Source organism: Candoia aspera, chromosome 3, assembly GCF_035149785.1.
Source record: "Candoia aspera isolate rCanAsp1 chromosome 3, rCanAsp1.hap2, whole genome shotgun sequence".
In the NCBI taxonomy this organism is placed as follows: domain Eukaryota; kingdom Metazoa; phylum Chordata; class Lepidosauria; order Squamata; family Boidae; genus Candoia; species Candoia aspera.
In genome coordinates, this window is record NC_086155.1 from 52300080 (window position 1) to 52312622 (window position 12543).

Sequence of the window (12543 nt, forward strand, 5' to 3'; positions counted from 1 at the left end):
GTGTCGTCCTTTACAACCACATCGCTTAGCAACAGAAATTCCAGTCCCAATTACTGTCAAGTACTGTTTGTACTTGGTTTTAATGGATTTTATGATTGTTCGCTGCCCAGAGTCACTTGTCTGACATGGGTACCCATAGAAATTAAATGAATAAATGCTGATCCAGAAGTACTACACAAACTACACCATTAAGTGTTTTCTAATGTAAGCAGAGTAGAACTTGAAAAATAGATCAAGAAATCCTGTCGTTCTTCAGTAATCAAATTTTAGTACAGGTAGTCCTCACTTAATGACAGATTGAGGGCTTACTGTACTATTGTTTTAAAGTTCCAAATTTAGAGATTAATTTTCCATAAGGGAGAACAAAAACTGTTCCCAATTTAATTATGTCTTTAAAGTAAGAATAGGTTTTTCTTGATAGAAGATATGTATCAGTTGTAGTATACCATCAATTGTGGAGTTAAAAGAAATGGCCATTTACAAGGAGGCATGTCAGATATCTGCTTTAGATATTAAATCAAATTGCTAAGAACATAATCCTGCTATCACTTGTTCATGATATTAAATAAATCCTATATATTTGACCCTAATTTATAGGTCACAGTTTGCTAGATTGCTTTAATTCTAGGGAAAAGAATTAAAATTAAAAGCTTTTTGGTAAGGCTTTTCTGCAGTGCTGTGTTAACATAGATTGAATAGCAATACATAAGAAGACTCACCTGTGGTTCTATCCTTATCTACAGCTCTTTCATTCATGTTAAATGATGATAGATTTTTAATATCATCGAAAGGGCTAGTGTTATGTGCAAAGAGATATAATTTAATAATGATTTATTAAATTTATATGCTGCCTGACTCCCAGCAGCTCTGGATGGTTTACAAATTGTTAAAAACAAGGAACAATACAAAGGAACAGAGAAAACAAACCCAGATGGGAACAAGAAAAGGAAGAAAAGGGGTGTCAGTCATACTCACCAAAGGCCTTGGTAAAGAGCCATGTCTTCAGGGCCCTTTGAATACCGGTAGGGTGGGGGCCACTTGATTATTGGGGGGAATTTCATTCCAGAGGGCAAGCATTACTACAGAGAAGGTGTGCTTCTGGGGTCCCGATAGATGGCATTAATTGATGGAGCCCAGAGCATGCCAACCCTGCCAGATCAAACAGGAGACAGGAATTTAGAAAGATTGACAGAGGATTCATAGTCTGCATTCAGACCCAGACATGATATACATTGGCAAGAGAATTCATGCTGTTGTTACCACTTCCAGGCTTTACCTCTTTTGGGGAACAACTATGTACTTTGAGCAGATTCCAATTGCACTGTATTACTACAGTTAGAATGTGTGTTCAGCAATATTTGTGAAAGAAACCATTTGGTTTGGTCCTCTTTGCCATATTTATTTATATACCCATATTCATGTCTACTAGAGTAATGTAGGAATTAGTGGTGAATAGGTAGCTCAGTTCTGGCAGTTAATATTGTTCAATTTCATGGGCAATAGGAGGTTTTATTCTGGTGCCTTACAGAGACTGTAGTTCTTCCTTGCAAGCAGATCTGTTTTGGGAGTTGCATGTGGTTTGGGATGACACAGCAAGCTAAAGGGCAGAAATAATGTGTTATGAACATTATTTTATGTGGTCAGGACTGATTTTAACATTTTGTTGAGCTTGTTAATCTCTTAGTATAAGTTTCCAAGGTTAATTTACAGTAGTTCACATAAATTGAATGACATTCCAAAACATGTCATCCTCCTCTTTTGTTCTAGGCAGAGCTAGAAAAGTCGCCAGCAATAACAAAACATGTATTAGGCTTTTTAAAATGTCTCTCCTTCCCTGATATTTCAGGTCCTATAATCAAAGTCATCTACTGTGGATTTTTTAAAAGTTTTGAAGGAAGTAAGTTATTCAGCAGGAAACTGAAGGCTCTACACTTAAAAAAAATCTAGACAACAAAATCAGTATCTGTAGAAAAAACTGTGGAAATTGGAAAGCATTAGAGGAATATAATGAATATTCTATCATTCCAAAGTGTAGCTAAATTTTGCAGGAAGCAAGTCTGAAATCAGCCTCCTCAGTGATTCCTCACTGCAAGCCATTTACCTGCAATGCAGTGCTGTACATCTGCAGCTAGGTGGTGGAGGCATAGTCTGTTTTTTCTTCCTTCTGCACAAAGCTTTGCTGTATTCAGAGACAGCCAGCACCCTATTTGCAATTTATGCATCCCATCACCAGGACTAGTGTGCCATTTGGATTTTAATGGCTCTTTTGAAAATTGTTGATCCATTTTCAGAGGTACCTTCGTCAATGGGTGTCCGTGCTTCATGCAGGTAAGCTCCCCCCACCTCCATTTTCATTCTCATAGGAGAATGTGATTTCAAGAATGAGAATTTTTCTAAACTACTTGAAATGAAGTCTTTGGAATCATTGTAATAGCTCCTTATCTTCAGTTGTAAAGCAGCTTCTAATTTGTGGGAATTAAAGTAATAGTTGCAAAGATGCCTGCAGATTACTCTCTTTTGATTTACAGTCTGCTTGAATAAATCTTTTTAACAATATTATTTGATTCTAAGGACTTTACAGAGTGTATGCCGGTTTATAGTCCTGGCCTATAGCAATAGTAAATTGGGATACATTTAAAAAGGTTGTGGCAGGAACAGTTACAAAGATCACAGTGAACATTGTTAAGAATTAATTGTAAAAGTATACATTCTTTGTGAATAATGACAGGTCCCTGAATTTGCTCAGTCGTATGTTGTATTCTCTGACAAATAATAATTAACTGTCTTTTTGAAAGAGTAAGGTCTTAAGATGTTTAAAAACAAAGGTGATATGATCCTTTGGTTTCCTTTAGATGAAGAATAAAGGCAGTTCCAAATGGTTTATGGAGACTTTCTAGTAACTTCCTTGCTACAGGAAAGTTGTACACATTGAAGAGATGAATGATTGCAGAATATCAAACAGCATTCTGACTAGAACGTTATTACTGAGGCTTAGCAAAAGCCACAGCAGCTAAATAAGCATTGATTGATTGAAGTATTATACAATATGCCTTAACAATTCAACTTTCCAATATTTACGGCATACTTAATAAAAATAGCTTTGTTGTGATGGGTGTGGCTTTTGGATGGATAATACTGATTTATTCCTATTTACTTGTTTTGTCTCTGGATTAAGAAATACTGATTAGCCTTTTCCATATTGCTTTTAGCTATCAAAGCTCCTATTAAATTACATAGTTTATTATTTGATTTTGTGTTTATCTCTGTGTGGGTTCTATTCTTGTTATTTCTGCTATGCAGATTTATTATTTTTCCCTTATATAGGAGATTTGAGTAAATTTGCAACACCTGGAGGAAGGGGAGGAATGTTCATATAAGAAAGCTTATTCATTGTTCTAATAGTGCATTTGGGTATTACTTGTAGGGAAGGAATATTTATTTAAATATATTTTTACCAAATCACAAATGGATGTGGAATTGGATATTTCAGGAAGGTGTTTTTTTTAAACAAAATAGTTACACAGGTATCATTATCATCATCTAGTTCTAAATACTTTGTTATTTGAAGCTTTACATTTCTAGATGTAAGCAACTATTTTTTTCCTGTGGAAGAAGTGTGTGTATTAATCTTTATTACCATTCAGCCACATTAAATGCTGCTATCAGAGGGGCTTCCAGATATGTAGTTCCATATCTGGAATTCTATTCAGTGCCTTTCAAGGCTGGGGTTCGTACAGGTATTTGCAATAGGGCTATAAGAAGCTTCAGAGGAATGCTTCATTCCAATGAAGAGTAGAATGAAGCACTCCACTGAAGTTTTGAACAAAGCAACAGCGGTTCCCTCATGTGAGAGTTCATTCAACAGGCAGAACTGTAACCTATTAGGCAAGCTCACAAGAATCCATGAAACCTTGATGAGTAATTCTCTACTGAAGTAAGGTTAGGAAGTCATGTTCCAAAATTTTAATGATGGCTTTAAGAGCAAGCCTTATATATAGAAACAATATTCAAACCTGTCACATCTTCTTTTGTTCTGTTCTTACATAATGGACTACCTGGCCTCCTCTTTTGCATGGGAAGGCTGATTTCCAACTGTTTTTGCAATGGTCAGTTTTGCTGTTGAGTTGTTTTCACTGACTGTATAAGAAGTAACTCTCACACTTCACTTTTGAGATGAAGCTGACTATGTTAACTTCACCTTCCACCTTTTACCATAGAGGTTTTGCTCTGGGAGAAGGTTTGAGGATCCTTTTCCTACAAGCACCATCAAGGGGTCTCCCCAGCTGGGCAGTTCCACTGAGTTCTGTGGAATTCAAAGAGTATACACTGAGCAAGTGATTCACTACGGCATGTGCTGGAGTCCCCTAGATTGGAACCTCCTTGAGTTACTTGCTAGAGTTATTTGGCAATATTGAGAGTGGCCAGTGGCACCAAAGAAGCTTTTCTGGTAATAAGCTATCAAGAGAGTGTAGTGCATCCTTTTGTATCACTTGCCTTTTCCTAACCACTGCCAGTGAATGAGAGAGGCAGGAATACAGAAGAATTTATTGTATGTTCCTGGGCTCTCCCAACTGTTTGACAGCTGATGAGTGTTTAAGACAGTCCAGCAGCATACATCCTTTTGCATTGTTGGCATTCTTCTGATCTTTGTCAGGAGATGAGAATGCTCCAGAACTGTGCTCCTGGATTCTCCCAGCTAGTCATCAGTTGCAAGTTCAGTGATATGAAAGGATGCATCCCTTCATGTTTCTGGCCTTTCCCATTGGAAGGTGACCAACAATGAAATGAGAGCCAGTTTGGTGTAGCGGTTAAGGCATTGGGCTAGAAACTGGGAGACCATGAGTTCTAGTCCCGCCTTAGGCCCAAAGCCAGCTGGATGACCATGGGCCAGACACTCTCAGCCTAGGAAGGAGGCAAACCATTTTTGAAAAACCTTGCCAATAAAACTGCGAGGACTTGTCTAGGCAGTCTCTGAGAATTGGACCTGACTGAACAGATAAAAAAAAATTAAATGGGGCCAAATATCCTTTGGGGAGTCTTTTTGAGAAGAGCCTTTTTCATGCCCATCCAGGAAGCACTTCAGGCAGTGCTGTTGCAGTACTTCTGCAACTCTGGCCAAAGTATTCAGTGTGAATCACTGAAGATGTGTGCTGGAGATCTTGTAGGTAGGGTAATGTTGGGAAGATGCAGGCAATCCCAAAGTTGTTTGGTCTTTTCAGCCAACCCTGTAGAAAAAGGCTGAGAGGAGACTTCTCCTTCAGCATAAGCCTGAAGTGATATCAGGTCACACAAATTGCTTTGTCAAGGCAAAGAGGGTGTATTGTTTGCTTTGCTGAAGCAAGATAGATTGCCTTCATGACCTGAATTACTTCAAACCAGTATTTGAATCTGCAGGCCTAATCTGCAGTAAGATAACTGAAACAAATCAAAGCCACTATGAGGAGATTCTGTAGAAAATAATTCAAGTTTCCATTTGTATTGATTCCATCAGCAAACAGCATTCTCTGCAAGCATTTGGAGTTTTGAGCCAGTATTCCTAGTCTAGGAACTATTATTGCAAGTAATTCTGAGAAGCATGAAAGCGTCAATGATGTAATTCAGAGATATTACAACTTTAGAGAATTGCAATGAAAAAGATGTACAGGATAGATGGCAAAACCAAGCTCCCAAACTACACTTCACTGTGTGATTTCTATAGTTACTTACTTACCATGTTATCTGGGAACAGTTCAATCCTGTTGAACCCGAGGAAGTGGACAGGATCCTCCAGACTGTAAATGCCACCACTTGCCAATTAGATCCATGTCGCTCCTGGCTGGTGAAAGCAGCTCGGGAGGTGACATGTGGCTGGGTCCAGGCAATCGTAAATACATCCTTGAGAGAGGGGGTGTTTCCAGCAGCCTTTAAGGAAGTGCTGGTGCGCCCCCTCCTCAAGAAACCATTGCTGGACCCTACTATATTGGACAATTTTCGCCCAGTCTCCCACTTCCCCTTTTTGGAGAAGGTGGTTGAGAAAGTGGTGGCTTTGCAGCTCCAGAGGATCCTGGAGGAAACAGATTATCTAGACCACTTTCAGTCAGGTTTCAGGCCTGGTTATGGGACGGAAACGGCATTGGTCGCACTTATGGATGACCTCTGGCAGGAGCAGGATGGAGGCAGTGCATCCATCCTTGCTCTTCTTGACCTCTCAGTGGCTTTCGATACCATTGACCATGGTATCCTTCTGGACCGACTTAGGGAGTTGGGGGTGGGTGGCATGGTTCTGCGCTGGTTCACCTCCTTCCTCCAGGGTTGGTCCATAGGGAGCGAGAGATCCAGCCCGCGGCCCCTACTTTGTGGGGTGCCACAGGGCTCAGTACTCTCTCCACTCCTTTTTAACATCTACATGAAACCACTGGGTGAGATCATCCGTCACTACAGGGTGAGGTATCATAAATAGACTGATGATACTCAATTATACATCTCCATCCTGGGGGAAGTAAGTGATGCCGTGACCACCCTTTCTGAGTGCCTGGGGTCTGTGGGGGCCTAGATGGGGGACTACAGGTTGCTGCTGAACCCGGGGAAGATGGAATGGCTGTGGATTAATGGCTCCTCGATTTCTGGGAAATTGTCATCTTTAGGGGTCACACTGCCACAGACAGACCTGGTGTGTAACTTGAGGGTCCCCTTGGACTCAACGACTCCTGCTCAAAGAGCAGGTGGCAGTCGTGGCTAGGAGGGCCTTTGTGCAACTTCGTGTTGTGCACCAGTTACACCTCTTCCTGGAGCGAGAGGCCCTTCAAATGGTCAATCATGCCCTGCTCATCTCCCATATAGACTACTACAATGCACTCTACATGGGGTTACCCTTGAAGAGTATCTGGAAGCTACAGCTGGTGCAAAATGCAGCCGCGCAGGCGATCTTACGTGCCTCAAGATCAGCACATATTATTCCTTTGCTCCACAAGCTGCATTGGTTGCCAGTATGCTTCCGGGTCCAATTCAAGGGTTATCACCTTTAAAGCCGTACATGGCATGGGTCCAGGTTACCAAAGGGACCGTCTCATCCCCATCACATCAATCCATCCCACCCGGTCATGCAGAGAAGGCATGCTACGGACCCCGTCTGTAATAGAATTCCATCTGGCAGGGTCCAGGAGGCAGGCCTTCTCTGCAACAGCTCCCGCCCTTTGGAATATCCTTCCCCTGGAAGTGAGGTTGGCCCCCTCCCTTTAGGACTTCAGAAAACACTTAAAGACCTGGTTTTGTCACCATGCCTGGAATGGGAGGGAGAATAGTCACTTCTGGGGATGGCTAATTCCTTAGAGTGGCCCTGTTCAGCTTGCGGGTTATAGAGAACCTTTAGCCATTGGATTCCCACCATATTTATATTTTATTATGTATTATATTTATTCTATAGTTTTCTATAGTTTTTATCTATGTTTTATTGTAAACCGCCCAGAGTCCCTTCTCTGGGGAGATGAGCGGTTATAAATTTGATTGATTGATAAATAAATACATAAATAGTTGGCGCTCCCTCTTGAATGCTTTTTCACTTCTAAATTGGCATTTGCAAGCATAGGAGTTCGCTTCCAAAAGTTGAATTTCTCCCAGTGGCCTCCAGTACAGATCCTTATCATATAAGAACTATATAAAGCACAATTTCGCATGTTGGTAATGTAACATTGGTGTAATTTGTAGCTCTTTAAATGTTTCTAATTTGAATACTGATATCGAGATTGATATTGAGAGCCAGTTTGGTGTAGTAGTTAAGGTGCTTACCTAGAAGCCAAGAGACTGAGTTCTAGGCATCCCTTAGTCACGAAAGCTGGCTGGGTGACTCTTCTAGCCCAACCCACTTCACTGGGTGGTTGTTGTAGGGAAAATAGGAGGCAGGAGTATTAGGTATGTTTGCTGCCTTAAGTTGGCCAAAATATATTAAAAAGGCAAATAAATTAAAAAATAATAATGCAGTGGTGATAGATGTTAGCCATTTGACAGCAGATTTGGATTTGCTCCTCACTATATTTTCAGCAAGATGCTTTAGCTGGTTTCTTAAAATGTATTTGTTAACTGTTGTTGTGTTCACAAATTTGTTTTTCTTATGTTTATACTTTAAAAATCTTAGATGGATTATTTAGTATAATGTCTGAAATAACTCTAAATTCTCTTTCTGTGGACTGAGAGTATATAAAATGAAATTAAGGGACAGCTAAAGAAATATTATCATTTTTAAAAATCAGTTGATGAAAAAACAACCTTGTGGTGCAGCTATAGCTAAATAAATAGTTCATAACTTAGATGATTTAGATTGCAAATCAGGTATACATTCTTTTTTCTACGTTGCCTTAAATTGTTGAAGAATATTTGTATATTCTTCAAATATACAAATATTCATTAGGTATTGCCACCCTCCTTTCTGATACATTCTCAAAGTGATAGACATTATAGAACTTTATATGTAACGGCTTCATGTTAATTTTGGGAGTATTATACACACTGTCTTTTTTATAGCTATGCCCAGCCAAGAGCATGTTCTAGAATTGATGCCAATCTGTGGTGAAGTTAGGTTTTCATGCTGGGGTAGGGTGTACGTGACATTCCCTTGTTGGAAGTGATTGATTTTTGTTGTTGTTGTTTCATTGTTGATGTTGTTGTCTGGACTGTCATTCTGTTATTTCTCTTATTGTATTTTTTATTTATGTTATTGTATCTATATTCTGTTTTATATTGTGAGCCACCCAGGGTCATTATGGAGTTGGGTGGTGCCGAAATCAAATTAAAAAAAGAAACTTCTCCATTTGCCTGTCACTAGATAAATGATAAGGCATTGTTACATCTACACTATGCCTTCAGTGAAAAGAAGAGCATTTCTAGCTCTTCAGAGAATCTCCAAAGTTAGCCCAATTTTGGGAAAACCAACTTGGAATGATGCCAAGAGGCTTGTTTTCAGAAGTAGTTGGGTCTGAAAAGGTTTGCTTTCTCTGTGGAGTTACTGCACAGTCCTTTGGATCCTAATTGTAGTTTACTGTAGCTAACTTAAGACCATAATAACATGAGATCTGACTTTTTAAAAAATGAGGACCCTGTGTTTATATATCCAGCTTTATCTTCTAACAGCATTTTAGTCCTTGCTTATTCTTTTTCTTTCCCTCTTTATAAACTTACAACTTACAAATTTATGCTGTATTTCAGGCCTGAAACTCAACATCGTGGTCCTACTGCCCATGCAGAGAATGATCTTCCTGAACAAGAAGAAGAAATCTTGGGGTCCGATGATGATGAGCAAGAAGATCCCAATGATTATTGCAAAGGTACACAGTCACCATTTTACATTTTCAGTGTCCTTGTTTTAGACCAATAACTCTAGACTAATAATATGGCATGATACAGCCTTTGTATAGGCCACGTTACTGTATGAATTTGCTCTTAAAGGAAAACAGGGATCCATTTATGAAGATTGCATTATGGCTTGAAAGATTTAAAGCTGTTTATAGTAAGACCAGTTATCCCCCAAGGTATGTCTTCTTTGTTAAATTAAACTTACAATTTAAGTTAATAACTTCAAGATGAAGGAATATGCTTACTTCAGGTATATTTCAATGGTTTTGTTCAATTTTTAATATGTCTTAATGTAGGGATTGTCAAAACTTGTGATCCCTCAGAGGGAACAGATTTGGGAGGGGGCACAAAAATCAGTGCTATGTAAAATCACACTCCAGGCTTTTTATCTGCTCTGCTTAGACAAGCTGACAGATGACTGCAGATCAACAGACCTCCAATTTGTGTATTCTTGTACAACCAAGACCTCCATCACTCCTTTGGGCTTTTAATGCATTCCACTGCCAGCAAGTGATCACTTTCATAAGATGTAACACTTCATGAGAGGTTGCAAGTTGTCTACACAAGCCTCTTCTGGTGTTGCAGGATCTGGGCCAGGAAACCCGGCAGCTGTGGTATTGGATGAGAATGGCAATAATTGCACTTATAATTTCAGCATAGACATGGGTGGCTCTGTACCTAAGGAGCTGGCAATTAAATAGAAAGGACCTGAACTGGTAATGGCTGCCTGGTGCAACCAGAGCAGCCAGAAATCCAGTGTCTTCATTTGCGGTTAGGTTCACAAGCTGCAGAAGGAGCTGCTATTGCCTGTTGATGGGTAACAAGGCTCTGACTTGGTGCTTCTTCCAGAAAAAGTTCATCTCTATATCAAGGCCCTGCACTTCGGCCTGCTAGCCCAAAGAACAGCACTGCCCCATAAAGGCTGCTCAGGCATGGCTGGAAGGGATAGAGTGCTGGCTGTGGTTTGTCCCTTTCTCATCTGTTCTTTGTGTTGCTCCTGGGAATCTGGAGTGCGGAGAAGTTATGACAAGGAGAAGATGTAACAGGGAGGAGATGCTATCAGAATTCCAAGTTTCTTTTGAAAAGTAGCAGAATTAGAGGGTTGGGGAGGAGGAATACCTTGAATAAATTCAGTCTTTTTTTCCCATTGCTTTTGGAATAGGATTTTTTGTTTGTTTTTCTTGAGAAAAAAATATTAACTATTTCCACACTCGTGTTTCCTAGCATCATTCAGCCTTCACTGTGCCTGTAAATCAGGAATGAAGACAGCCTTTATTTTTTTCCAGGAAAAGATGCTATTAATTACTAGTTTTATCCTGCAAAATGAGTTCAATATTCAAGGACTTGTTAATGTAGTTGCTGGTTTGAGACGTTGTAGCCACTCAGCAAGATGATACATGCACAGAATTTACATCAGACTCGTACATGTAAAGCCCAAACCATTTCAAACTGCATTGCAGGCTTTCCTCTGCTTGGTCAGGGTGACATCTTGTTTGTTTGGGCACACTATGAAGGAAAACTTGGAGTGCAGTCTGACTATGTGCACAGTCCTTTTTGGATGCAAAGCTGGATTGCAGTAAGAACTTGTTCCTGGTCTGTCTGGTCAAAACAACAGGTCTGGGAAGTCACACAGTCACATAAAGACTGCTGGTTTCTCCAAGCAAAAAGTGCTCCAACTTCTTGCACACCTAAAACTCATTTGCTGTCGGAACACACCCCGATGAAATAATTAGTTTTATTCATAGAAGAGGAATGGTACAAAAATTAATACTATATGTAATTTTAGGAAATCACAGTGCTACAACATTTCAGAACCATGTCATAAAGTTTTCATTAAAAGTATATTGTAAGGAACTAAAAAAGGAGGATAATGTCAAAATAGTTTAATAAACATGAACATTTTAAAAATAAAACACAATTAAAGAAACAGTTCAGTAGCCCAGGAAATGAAAGAAAAGCTAATAGCCATTAAATGTTTGATGGAAAGAAGTAAATTCATTTAATGCCTAAATACCTAGTGTTTCCTGGTTTGCCTTCTAGTTGGTGGGAAAGATAGAAGGATTCATGGAAAACTCAGTCAGCCCATAGAAAAAAAGGCATACAGTTAGAAAAAGCTTTAGATATTCTAAAAATGCTGGAATTCTTTGTGTTCAAATTATCACGTAAATCTATATATTTAACACCATTAATAAAAAGCACTTGTATGACATAATCTAGCAAAGATTAATAATTTCCTCCCTTGAAATACATTTCTTCCTCTTCAGTGAAATACCACTTCTAAAATGTACTACATATGGGAATACCTATCAGATGATAGTTCTGGTTACCTGAACCCAGTATTTTAGCATTTCTCTTAATAAAATAATAAGAATGAAAAATCTGTGCTATGCCTAATCAGAAAATTGTGGGGGGGGGGGAATCGCCTTGGTCATAAAATATCACTAAAGTTCATACATATATTCGTTATTGCTTTGAAATCTGCCGACTGAATCACTAATATCTAATAGGAAAAATAGTTCTGCTTCACTAGAGACAGTAATTATAAAAGAGAACTAAATAATTTTGTAAATTACTTCCCTCCTATCCCATGTTATTACTGCTACAGAAAATAAAATAAAGCCTTATTAGCCTGGTTTTTTGATGGCTGAAAGTGAAGAGGAACTGAGGAGCCTTATGATGAAGGTGAAAGAAGAAAGTGCAAAAGCTGGCTTGCAGCTAAACCTCAAAAAAACCAAGATTATGGCAACCAGCTTGATTGATAACTGGCAAATAGAGGGAGAAAATGTAGAAGCAGTGAAAGACTTTGTATTCCTAGGTGCGAAGATTACTGCAGATGCTGACTGCAGTCAGGAAATCAGAAGACGCTTAATCCTTGGGAGAAGAGCAATGACAAATCTCGATAAAATAGTTAAGAGCAGAGACATCACGCTGACAACAAAGGCCCGCATAGTTAAAGCAATGGTGTTCCCCGTAGTAACATATGGCTGCGAGAGCTGGACCATAAGGAAGGCTGAGCGAAGGAAGATCGATGCTTTTGAACTGTGGTGTTGGAGGAAAATTCTGAGAGTGCCTTGGACTGCACGAAGATCAAACCAGTCCATCCTCCAGGAAATAAAGCCAGACTGCTCACTTGAGGGAATGATATTAAAGGCCAAACTGAAATACTTTGGCCACATAATGAGAAGACAGGACACCTTGGAGAAGATGCTGATGCTCGGG

The 12543-nt window shown here is 39.4% G+C and overlaps 1 protein-coding gene across 1 annotated transcript in view; it reads left to right on the forward strand.

The window, feature by feature from the left end:
* Positions 1-12543, forward strand: part of SRPK1 (SRSF protein kinase 1) — a 42115-nt gene that overhangs the window by 7625 nt on the left and 21947 nt on the right. The window contains exon 3 of the mRNA XM_063297676.1: positions 9178-9296. Coding sequence (XP_063153746.1) covers positions 9178-9296 — 119 coding nt within the window. The remainder of the gene's footprint in view (positions 1-9177; positions 9297-12543) is intronic.